At 37.4% G+C, this 13386-nt stretch overlaps 1 protein-coding gene across 1 annotated transcript in view; it reads right to left on the reverse strand.

The window, feature by feature from the left end:
- The window catches only part of LOC132557024 (protein still life, isoform SIF type 1-like), a 130166-nt gene that overhangs the window by 73905 nt on the left and 42875 nt on the right, over nt 1-13386 (reverse strand). Inside the window, exons 5-6 of the mRNA XM_060221487.1 lie at nt 9355-9420; nt 837-2016 (exon numbers count right to left, since the gene is read on the reverse strand). Coding sequence (XP_060077470.1) covers nt 837-2016; nt 9355-9420 — 1246 coding nt within the window. The remainder of the gene's footprint in view (nt 1-836; nt 2017-9354; nt 9421-13386) is intronic.

Below are 13386 nucleotides of genomic sequence, written 5' to 3' on the forward strand. Positions count from 1 at the left end.
ACCATCTTGAACCTCTACTGTCCTGTCTATGACAAGAAAGACCAGCCATACTGCCTGTCACCTCTACTGTCCTGTCTACGACAAGAAAGGGCAGCCATACTGCCAGTCACCTCTACTGTCCTGTCTACGACAAGAAAGGGCAGCCATACTGCCAGTCACTTCTACTGTCCTGTCTACGACAAGAAAGGGCAGCCATACTGCCTGTCACCTCTACTCTCTTGTCTACAGCTAGAAAGAGCAGCCATACTGTCAGTCACCTCTACTCTCTTGTCTACAACAAGAAAGGGCTGCCATACTGCCTGTCACCTCTACTCTCTTGTCTACAACAAGAAAGAGCAGCCATACTGCCTGTCACCTCTACTGTCCTGTCTACAACAAGAAAGAGCAGCCATACTGCCTGTCACCTCTACTGTCCTGTCTACAACAAGAAAGAGTAGCCATACTGCCTGTCACCTCTACTCTCTTGTCTTCAACTTGAGAGAGAAGCCATACTGTCTGGTAACTCAACATTCTTGTTCACAAATATTAAGTTCAGGTATTGACAAAACATGTCTCTTAAATTCTGCTCTAAGATGTCTTTTGAAATTTGCCTATAAGAAACCATAACATCTATATATACAAACCATGGATCTGTATCACTCACCTGATCTGTAGTTGATAAAGAAAAATAATTTTTTGAAGTATTTGGTCTGTAAACCGTCATGTTTTTCATCCCTATCATTATATCCTTCTGTTATATATGTGGTAGGTAAAATAATGAAACTTAAGATCCCTTGGTTAAAGAAAGTAAAATGCTGAGGAAACAAAAAGGTTCTTATGACATGCAAACTACCTACCTGTCATGTTGGAGGAGGCCTTGAGACTGTCATTGGACCACACTGAACCTGCAGTGTCTCCTGTCATACCACCAATTCCACTGTCTGGGTAGCTGTCCCGTCCATAGCTCTCTCGAGCACACTTGTTCCGCAGACGTAGCTCATTTTCAATGAGGAGCTTGGTCTGTTTGGATTTGGTGGAACTAAGTTTGGGATGGGCCTGGGGTCGGTCATGACCAGGTACTATGGTCACGCTATGTTGGGCTGCAAAAGCTGCCCGAACCTCTGACCTATCGCGCGAGGTAAAACTTTTGGCACGCTTCAACATTTCTGGATCTTCTATCTTTGGACTATCGCGTAAAACTGGATCGTCATGAAATCCTTGGTCTTTGTTAATGTCTACTTCTTCAGGAGAAACTGGAAGGGACTGCAGCATACGTTTCAAAACAGAACTATCAAAGTCGACATTGCACATAGGGTTTACAGGGGTCATAGGGGTCAAGGGCTCTGGAGGAGAGGGCCATTCTGGAGATTCTGAAGAAGAGGTTTTTTGAGACAATGTGCCAGGCTTCACTGCGTGGGGTGACAAAACTGTGACACTTTCACCGTGGTTACCACAATAACTTAGACCTTGACATGACTTAGAAGAGTCACCAACGAAGGCAGTTTCCATGCGCACATTTTCACATGTCTTTGAGATTCCTGCAGGTAAAGTGGCAGACGAGCATCGTCCAGCTCCTTTCTGACAAGCAGCAGATTCATTGTCATACTGTGTTTGGTAATACTGTTCTGTAAATTGTATGGCAGATGCAGGTCGAGTGTTCTGTAACAGATTATCAACTACAAACGAGACATGGGTTGTGCCTACTGCAGGCATGGATTTCCTATTATTAACACATGTTTCAGTTTCATTGGATTTCCTTGATGAAGCGTTGGTGACATTATCATACACAGACGAACTTGATGGTGGTTTTAGAATACCTGTTGGTTTAAATAACTGTGCATCATGTTCGGAGTCTGCTCCAGTACGAGGAATCGTGGCCGATTTTTCCTTTTTGTCTGGCTGACTAAGGTCTATGTCAGCTGTGAGGTGGTCACATGTGTCAGGGAAGCCAAGCTCAAATGGACTAGACACGGCTCTCTTGTTGTGGTGAACTGGTGAGTTGGGCGAGGAAATTGATGCGTCTTTGCCCTTTATCCTCTGTAAAATAAACACATATCATGGCTGAAACATATTGGATAAAGACATAAATTTACCATCAATGATGTGTTATTATGATCACATTTTTCCTAGACACACCAGACTAATAGGTATTCAAGACATGTTAACAAGTTTCTTCTGTGGAGCACCATCCTGGACATTCAAGAGTTCTTCCTAAACATTACAAGGAACAAACATCTATTGGAGAACTATTATTATTAAACTAAGGTCCAGAGCACCTGATGTAAAGTTAAGGAACTGAAGTTTAATGGGGAGTCACCATCTTATAGCATCAAACTAAGGTCAAGGACACCTGATGTAATGTTAAGGAACTGAAGTTTAATGGGGAGTCACCATCTTATAGCATCAAACTAAGGTCAAGGACACCTGATGTAAAGTTAAGGAACTGAAGTTTAATGGGGAGTCACCATCTTATAGCATCAAACTAAGGTCAAGGACACCTGATGTAAAGTTAAGGAACTGAAGTCTAATGGGGAGTCATCATCTTATAGCATCAAACAAAGGTCAAGGACACCTGATGTAATGTTAAGGAACTAAAGTTTAATGGGGAGTCATCATCTTACAGCATCAAACTAAGGTCAAGGACACCTGATGTAAAGTTAAGGAACTGAAGTCTAATGGGGAGTCACCATCTTATAGTATCAAACTAAGGTCAAGGACACCTGATGTAAAGTTAAGGAACTAAAGTTTAATGGGGAGTCACCATCTTATAGTATCAAACTAAGGTCCAGCGCACCTGATGTAAAGTTAAGGAACTGAAGTCCAATGGGGAACTAATATCTTGATGTTTTGTCTCTGATTTTCCCATTGTTGGGCATTGTCTTAGTGATGTTGAGGATGTTTATTAAACAATCCTATTTCTGTTGATGCCATGAGTTTTTAAAGATATGATCAATGGCTCTGGTTGTAAGGAAATATGATATATAAAAGGAAACTAATGTCTAAGGCCAAAACCATGACAGAAGAGACAGGTCAGTTTGCTAGTTGAAACACAAACCACCATGATTTGGAAACATCTAACAACCTACCTCAGACCTATGAAGGCCTAAGTTCTATGGGCTGTGTTATCGAGGCCCCCTTTTTTGGCTGAGGGGACTGATTTCTTTAACAAGAACCTGTTGCCTAGTAACAAAAGCTGAATTTATTGTTGAAATATATTTGTGTAAGGATTGAGAAGTTATAGCATGTGACAACCAAAACAACTAGAGTTGAACAGATTTGCATATCAATTTGTTGAATCATTATGAGACAGTCTTACAGAATAACTGTCTCAGTTATTTGTCTCTAGCTGTGAAACAATCACATTGTGTTTTTTTTATAATTTTTCTAATGGCCCTTTCTTTGTTTCCAGCAGCAGAAAGAATGATATTTTTACTTAAATTTCTACAAAACTTCATTTCACAAACATGACTTGGAGCATTTGGCCGAATCAGCTGCCACAGTATTGACAGAAAATAATTGAAAATCATGTTGAGTTTGCAGAAATGGCTTTCAATTTTCACAACAACGGTTGCGTGCAAGTTAACACCCAAAAATTTGCAGTTATCATTCCTTGGGAAAATAGTTCAGTTTTTTTATGTTAATACTTGACAATGCAAATAAGGCCAAATGTGTGTTGGTGATTTTTTGTTGATGCTGTAGTTTTTACTTGGTATAGAAGGGAATCTGATTGGGAGGTGTTGACATGCAAGAACTCTGAAAAATTCTACACACTGTTCTGATATTTCAACTGCAAATCAAATCTAAACTAGAAAATAATGCTGATCTTAACCTTGTAGTTAAGATGGAAGAAATGTCCTTACATTTCTGCAAACAAAAATTTCTTTCCTTTTGCTTTGAGCACTATGTAAACTTAAATCCTTAAAAAATCAATCAATGAAAAAAGTGGCATAAAAACCCAACACATAAATTACAGCCAGGATTGTACAAAGTAAGAATTTTCTACACATTTCTGTGGTTAAGGAAATTCTGTATTGGACTACAGTAATGGACACTGAGGAATCCCGTCAGACTGCAGGAATAGGAAAAGATACTGTGAACTTTTTGTTCTCTATTTAGGAACTCTAATTCCTATGTCTGCAGGTTTCTGTCACATAAATCACACAATGGCGTTTTTAAGCTGAAAAATAAATCTGTGTGTGTGTTTTTACCCTGTTTGCTATTGATTTAAGCATCCATTTAAGTTGCAAGTTTAGATAGAATGTGGTTATATATATAACTGTTTATGGCTGACAGCATGAGCGATTCTGAAGCTATGATTGTAGGTCGCTAGTTCGCTTCTACTTCCAAGTTTGGCTAGGGTTACGCCTCCATAGTCTGCCATCTAAAAATGTGTTGAAGGGGTCAAACTCTAACATACTTTCGTCCTTGTGACCATGTTGAAATAACCTCATCTATTTCTTACTAATGATGGATGGTGAATACAAAGAGATATAATCCTTAAGATGAGCCCCAAAACTGTCTGATGTGAAATCCTATACAAGTTCTAGTAGGCTCTGATGGACATTAACGACACAAGAGCCCGGTTTGATGCCAGAATTTCAAAGTTTTTGGATCATTAGTTTTTAATGACAACTCAACATTCAATATCAGCAATACCACTGGGACATAAATTCTCTGTCGGTTACATTGGCACAAAAACAATCTTTAATTCCAGCCTTTAATACACATCAACACAAAAATTTCTGTTCAGCCAATGAATATCATGAATACAAATTTACTCTGTTACTATGTCTATAAATTACCTGTTAATTTAGAAAGAGAGGGGGTTTTCTGCATACAATGGATATACACACTCCCTGATGAATATATAACCAGTAATGTATCACATTTTTATAGTCATTCATCAGATCATTTTTTTCTGTGTTTATCTGAGATTGAACAAAAATATTATTTATTTTGCATCCTTGAACAGATGGTTTTTTTCTGCTTTCTTTGTTCACTCTGTTAACATCTTTTCTGTTCTATTTCATCAGTTTATTAAGACTTCTTCTGATCAGTTGATCTTATGATCAATTTTGATAAAAGCCTTTTTCAAATGGTCCATTCAGGCTTTTAAGACCTTTTCTGATTGGTATGGTCAGTGAATGTTGAGACATTTTCCGATTGGTTTGTTCAGGGTCTGATAAGACCTTTTCTGATTGGTTTGTTCAGGGTCTGATAAGACCTTTTCTGATTGGTTTGTTCAGGGTCTGATAAGACCTTTTCTGATTGGTTTGTTCAGGGTCTGATAAGACCTTTTCTGATTGGTTTGTTCAGGGTCTGATAAGACCTTTTCTGGTTGGTTTGTTCAGGGTCTGATAAGACCTTTCCTGATTGGTTTGTTCAGGGTTGATAAGACCTTTTCTGATTGGTTTGCTCAGGGTCTGATAAGACCTTTTCCTAATTGGTTTGTTTAGGGTTTGATAAGACCTTTTCTGATTGGTTTGTTAGGGTCTGATAAGACCTTTTCTGATTGTGATAGACCATTTAGTAAGAGGATTCTTGCTAACATTTGTTATAATAGACATTTTTGGTCAGGAACTGATAAGACCTTTTCTGATTTTTTTTCAAGGTCTGATAAAACCAAGTTGATTTTGTCAGAAGTCTGATAAGACCTTTTCAGCATTGAATGTGTCTGACAAATTTTGCCATTGGTCTTGTTCAGGGTCTGATAAGACAGAGTCTGATAACCTTTTAGATGGTTTTATTGTCATTGATTAAAAATAATGCATTGTTGAGGGTCTGATAAGACCTTTTCTGATTGGTTTGCTCAGGGTCTGATAAGACTTTTTCCTGATTGGTTTGTTCAGGGTCTGATAAGACCTTTTCTGATTGGTTTGTTCAGGGTCTGATAAGACCTTTTCTGATTGGTTTGTTCAGGGTCTGATAAGACCTTTTCTGATTGGTTTGCTCAGGGTCTGATAAGACCTTTTCTGATTGGTTTGCTCAGGGTCTGATAAGACCTTTTCTGATTGGTTTGTTCAGGGTCTGATAAGACCTTTTCTGATTGGTTTGGTCAGGGTCTGATAAGACTTTTTCCTGGTTGGTTTGTTTGGGGTTTGATAAGATCTTTCCTGATTGGCTTGGTCAGACTTTGTGAAGACCTTTTCTGATTGGTTTGGTCAGGGTCTGATAAGACCTTTTCTGATTGGTTTTTTCAGGGTCTGATAAGACCTTTTCTGATTGGTTTGCTCAGGGTCTGATAAGACCTTTTCTGATTGGTTTGCTCAGGGTCTGATAAGACTTTTTCCTGATTGGTTTGTTCAGGGTCTGATAAGACCTTTTCTGATTGGTTTGCTCAGGGTCTGATAAGACTTTTTCCTAATTGGTTTGTTTAGGGTTTGATAAGACTTTTTCTGATTGGTATTGTTAGGGTCTGATAAGATCTTTTCTGATTGTGATAGACCATTTAGTAAGAGGACTCTTGCTAACATTTGTTATAATAGACATTTTTGGAGAACATGAAAATCAGCACTGTTTATTTTTTCATTCAAGATAAAAAAGCACAAGTTGATTTTGTGAGAAGTTAATAGCTGTCAGCATGAGAATGTGTCTGACAAATTACTGCCATGGTCTTAATGAATGTGATTACCCTTTTCAGTGTTCTTGCAGAGTCTATAATTTACAAGTAGATGGTTTTATTGTCAGAGAAACTGATTAAAAATAATGCATTGTAGATGAGGTTGTTGTGGAAACCGATTTGGTCTCCTGATTGGAGTGCCTGAGCTTACTGGATGTTCCATCTTGTGAGGCATCTTTTACGTGAGAGTACTGTACCTAATGAACTCCCACAATGTGATTGAGCTAATAAAGAGACAATTTCACAAATACAATCCTGATTGCAAAGAACCTGTTAACCTTGAATGCTACATAAAACCAACATGGAAATCCATCTGCAAAATTTTTAATTTAAAAAAAACTGCAATGTATGTAAATGAAGATTGAGAGAAAAGTACCTAAGTCATTATTTAGTGGGACAATTAGTGAGGCATGTCTGTGACAATCTCATCCATAACCATCTACAACAGTACCTACATCATCCATATCTATCCGTGAAAACAATCTACAACAGTACCTACATCCTCCATATCTATCCCTGGAAACAATACAGTACCTACATCCTCCATATCTATCCCTGGAAACAATACAGTACCTACATCCTCCATATCTATCCCTGGAAACAATACAGTACCTACATCCTCCATATCTATCCCTGGAAACAATACAGTACCTACATCCTCCATATCTATCCCTGGAAACAATACAGTACCTACATCATCCATTGTCCATCACACTTTATCCAGAGGGGTTATTATAGCTTAATATTACTACAGCTAAAACTGATGCTTCTGCAAAAATGAACAAGGGGTCTTATTTGTTTACAGGGATTTATTTGTTTACAGGGACCTATTTGTTTACAGGGATTTATTTGTTTACAGGGATTTATTTGTTTACAGGGATTTATTTGTTTACAGGGATTTATTTGTTTACAGGGACTTATTTGTTTACAGGGACTTATTTGTTTACAGGGATTTATTTGTTTACAGGGACTTATTTGTTTACAGGGATTTATTTGTTTACAGGGACTTATTTGTTTACAGGGATTTATTTGTTTACAGGGACTTATTTGTTTACAGGGACTTATTTGTTTACAGGGATTTATTTGCTTACAGGGACTTACAGGGACTTATTTGTTTACAGGGACTTATTTGTTTACAGGGATTTATTTGTTTACAGGGATTTATTTGTTTACAGGGACTTATTTGTTTACAGGGATTTATTTGTTTACAGGGACTTATTTGTTTACAGGAATTTATTTGTTTACAGGGACTTATTTGTTTACAGGGATTTATTTGTTTACAGGGACTTATTTGTTTACAGGGACTTATTTGTTTACAGGGACTTATTTGTTTACAGGGACTTACAGGGACTTATTTGTTTACAGGGACTTATTTGTTTACAGGGATTTATTTGTTGACAGGGACTGTTTACAGGGACTTATTTGTTTACGGGGACTTATTTGTTTACAGGGACTTACAGGGACTTATTTGTTTACAGGGACTTACAGGGACTTATTTGTTTACAGGGACTTATTTGTTTACAGGGATTTATTTGTTTACAGGGACTGTTTACAGGGACTTATTTGTTTACAGGGACTTATTTGTTTACAGGGACTTACAGGGACTTATTTGTTTACAGGGACTTATTTGTTTACAGGGATTTATTTGTTTACAGGGACTGTTTACAGGGACTTATTTGTTTACGGGGACTTATTTGTTTACAGGGACTTACAGGGACTTATTTGTTTACAGGGACTTACAGGGACTTATTTGTTTACAGGGACTTATTTGTTTACAGGGATTTATTTGTTTACAGGGACTGTTTACAGGGACTTATTTGTTTACAGGGACTTATTTGTTTACAGGGACTTATTTGTTTACAGGGATTTATTTGTTTACAGGGACTTATTTGTTTACAGGGACTTATTTGTTTACAGGGACTTACAGGGACTTATTTGTTTACAGGGATTTATTTGTTTACAGGGACTGTTTACAGGGACTTATTTGTTTACAGGGACTTATTTGTTTACAGGGATTTATTTGTTTACAGGGACTGTTTACAGGGACTTATTTGTTTACGGGGACTTATTTGTTTACAGGGACTTACAGGGACTTATTTGTTTACAGGGACTTACAGGGACTTATTTGTTTACAGGGACTTATTTGTTTACATGTTTAAATGTTCTATCACTTTCTGAGGAATATAAAAGCTAACACAAAAATTCTATATAGTTAAAATGTGCATGATTTTTTTAGCCTACACTATGCACATGATTAAATTAGCTTTGGATTTTAGGCAGAAAACTTTGAATGATGTAATTTACATAATTTTTGTAGCTACCATTCTAATAACACAATACAAAAACAGGCTTGAAATCATTAGAATGACCATGACAATCATAAATGTCTGAAATTTACAACCACTACACAGAGATCCAATTTAAATGTCCAAAATTCATCATAAATGTCCTGGTGTTAATTATAAGCACTTAAATATTCAAATTAAGTAATTGTTATGGAAACCTAGGCATTTAATTCTTAGTTATAATTAAATCACAGACTGTATATTTTTGACAAAGGAATTCAAATTACCCCAAAAAACAGACATGCTATAATCCCTAAATACTCCATAAATATGTAAAATATTATATACCTCATGAATACTGAGCAATGTAAAACATAACACTACTGATCTAACTTTTGATAACAACAGGTTGAACATCAAAACAACATACAATTTGTAAAGAATTCAAAATGGATTTCTTACATTTCTTACCTTCGGTGGACTGAGTCGGAGGGAGCTGGCTGAGGACGCCTTCCTTGAAAACTTCTGAGCAGGATTCTACAAAAATATGAGACAATTTTAAGAACCCTTCTACATTCACCAGAAATCAAACTAAAAATTTCATTAATGATATTCAGCAAGTCCAGTTCCGCTATTATTAAAGATAGAACTTCAATGGTAAGCTGTCATGTAATTTCTATGATAATCCATGTTAAAATGGCACTGGAATAATCCTGTTCCACGATAATTAATGATATGATTCCCTTTTCCATTCAATCATTCATATTGTTTCCTCATTTCGTGACATTCTGTGTAAATAGGACCCTTTTGTCACGAGCCAAAGACTTGTAAAGATATCATTTCTATCTCTTACACATACAGCCATCATTTAAGATTCAATTGTCATGATTATCTGTACAAAATGTGTTCACTTTGCAAATTCTTCAAAAATATATAAACCGATGATACATCAGGGGCTCCAGGATTGACTAGGATCTGTTCTGATGTGGAGAGAATGTCAGACGGGTGGGACAGGATGTAGAATTGGAGAGGATGTCGAACATTTGCATTTGCTATTATACCTAGTACACCCTCGGGTATACGGATAATATCTATTGTTGGAAAGACACAGCCCACCGCCATCTGTAACTTTCTGTATTTATTCATCTAATGAACAAACAAGGAGTAAATATTGACAGAACCATCAGTGGTGTACAACTTTTCTACAGAATACTGTTATTTCCAGACAACACTGTTAAAGAAATGATAAAAAATGTCAATTACCAAGCGATACATTTTGGCAAATGATATGCTTAGAAAGCAGCCCAAGAGTCGCTGTATTCTCTGCACTTGAATTGTAAAGTAACATCTTATGTTACACAAACGTCTACTCAAATCACTAATGCAGACATAACCTTACATTACGCTGGGCATTTGTCGGTCCGATATCAACATGTGACATAGAAGAAAAATCTATAAGTAATTCAAGTTTATTTCTTCATCTGCCATGACACTGACAAGAGCTGTTATATCATCACGATAGATTCTAAGGACTTGATTAAATGTTATTCAATTTTCAGAGGGTCGATATCAATTTAGGCAAACATTCGGGCAACAAAATAAGCTCCTAATCAATCAGCTGGCAGAGGGTCTCTCGCTAAGATGGCAATGAAGAGCTCAAAACGGCATGACTTCTTTATCTACACTTGCTGATTAGTCACAAATTGTGTTGTCATTCAGACCGCAGAAAGCAGGGTAGAAGGAGGGACCAGAGAAAACTGGGTAGGTGTACCTGGAGACCACATACAGACACCAGGTCAAGTAGCTGTTGGTTACATGTCATGTACTTATTATTTATATCAGAAATTAAACTTGACATGTTTATCTATAAACTGACATGACTTTACCAGGTGCCACGTGATCTAGACAAAGTTTTAAATAAAACTTGTGAGTTTTTCTGAAAGCATGAATTTGTTCTGTAGCGGTGCATGACTCTTACATAGCCATGTTATCTTGGTAGAGGACACCACGACCTTGAAATGACTTACAAAGACATCTAACTCGGATCCTCCTACACATGTTCATTTTGATAGCCAATTTATTTCAAGATGAAAATAGGAAAGAAATGGTATCCAAGATAAATTTCATCCATATATCAAATCCCCTTCAAGTGCCTGAGATAGAGTCTGTCAGAGTTACACCCAAGGAGCAAGCGAGGCTTCATGGGGCCCCATCAGTTGTAAGCTTTTATCCTCGTACTCCAATCTCCCTGTACTGGAGAAATCAAAACAAGACAGCATTTCTAACCATCTTAAGTACAGAAGCACTTTATACCTGGCAACATCTCCAAAGCATAGCAGGAAAAGGTAAAAACTTTACAAGGTAAACTCACCTGTTTTATACCTAAACATTTTCAAGGCTCTTGGAATTTACACTTACATCAATTGGTTGATATTCTCTGCAACATTTTATCATAGCAGATCAACTTGTATTAAAACACTTCCATAAATATTTAAAAACAGTAAAACAAAAGCACGACTTCAGTCTTTCTCAATCTAAGGCATAGAGAAAATGTAATGTCAATCATTGACAATGTACAGTAAACAATGAGAGACAGAAACAATTCCATGGCAACAACAAACAGGAATAGAATCAACATACAATGTCAGTGTGACAGGATATCAGTGTGACAGATATAGGAACTGACAAGACATCAGTGTGACAGGACATCAGTGTGACAGGACATCAGTGTGACAAGACATCAGTTTGACAGGACATCAGTGTGACAGGACATCGGTGTGACAGATATAGGAACTGACAGGACATCAGTGTGACAGATATAGGAACTGACATGACATCAGTGTGACAGGGCATCAGTGTGACAGGGCATCAGTGTGACAGATATAGGAACTGACAAGACATCAGTGTGACAGATATAGGAACTGACAAGACATCTGTGTGACAGATACAGGAACTGACAAGACATCAGTGGACAGATACAGGAACTGACAAGACATCGTGGACAGATACAGGAACTGACAAGACATCAGTATGACAGATACAGGAAATGACAAGACATCAGTATGACAGATACAGGAACTGACAAGACATCAGTGGACAGATACAGGAACTGACAAGACATCGTGGACAGATACAGGAAATGACAAGACATCAGTATGACAGATACAGGAACTGACAAGACATCATGGACAGATACAGGAACTGACAAGACATCAGTATGACAGATACAGGAACTGACAAGACATCAGTATGACAGATACAGGAACTGGCAAGACATCAGTGGACAGATACAGGAACTGACAAGACATCGTGGACAGATACAGGAAATGACAAGACATCAGTATGACAGATACAGGAACTGACAAGACATCAGTATGACAGATACAGGAACTGACAAGACATCAGTGGACAGATACAGGAACTGACAAGACATCAGTATGACAGATACAGGAACTGACAAGACATCAGTGTGACAGATACAGAAACTAACAAGACATCGTGTACAGATACAGGAAATGACAAGACATCAGTATGACAGATACAGGAACTGACAAGACATCAGTATGACAGATACAGGAACTGAAAAGACATCAGTGGACAGATACAGGAACTGACAAGACATCTGTGTGACAGATATAGGAACTGACAAGACATCAGTGTGACAGATATAGAACTGACAAGACATCAGTGTGACAGATATAGGAATTGACAAGACATCAGTGTGACAGATGCAGGAACTGACAAGACATCAGTGTGACAGATACAGGAACTGACAAGACATCTGTGTGACAGATATAGGAATTGACAAGACATCAGTATAAATGTATACTGAGTGGCTTCTTTGACAAAAGTGCAAAGAGTGAGCAGCAGCTGATAGGGATAAGTGCATTTTTTATACTGTTTGTCCAGCAGCTAGCTGCACTTTTATGTCCAGCAGACAAAAAGCTTAAGACTAATTTTATGTCTTGCACTTTGAATCTAAGACTGTGAAATGTACCTAAAAAAATCAAATTAAAAATACTGTTCAGAAGAATGTGACACAAGGTGCAGTTTTTATTTGACAAGTGTCACATTAATAAAGTAATCAAACAAGTCTGTGGTCCATAATAGTATCAGTAATGGACATATCAACATAAACCTTTACAGGCTGCGGGACAATCATGCTAGCGTTAATAAGGGCTGAGGGACAGTAATACTAGTACCTTAAAAAGGTCAAAAGGACAAGTAAAGACAAAGTTGGCCACTTTATAAGGGCTGAGGGATGTGAAAAGACAAAGTTAGCACCTCAATAAGGACTGAGGGGCTTGAAAGAACAAACTTAATGAGCATTGAGAGACATTTAAACACAAACTTTGGTCCTTACTAAGATTTGATGAAAGAAGAAAACAATGGACATGTGTTTAGCGAGACCTACACCTTACCAATACAGGGGAAACACCTGTGCTTTACAAATCTCAAATTAATCAGCATTACAAGTTCACATTTAAAGGCCAAAGTATTTTA

The sequence above is a fragment of the Ylistrum balloti genome, unplaced genomic scaffold (genome assembly GCF_031769215.1).
Source record: "Ylistrum balloti isolate Yb309-2 unplaced genomic scaffold, AGI_CSIRO_Ybal_v1 Utg370614, whole genome shotgun sequence".
Lineage (NCBI taxonomy): Eukaryota > Metazoa > Mollusca > Bivalvia > Pectinida > Pectinidae > Ylistrum > Ylistrum balloti.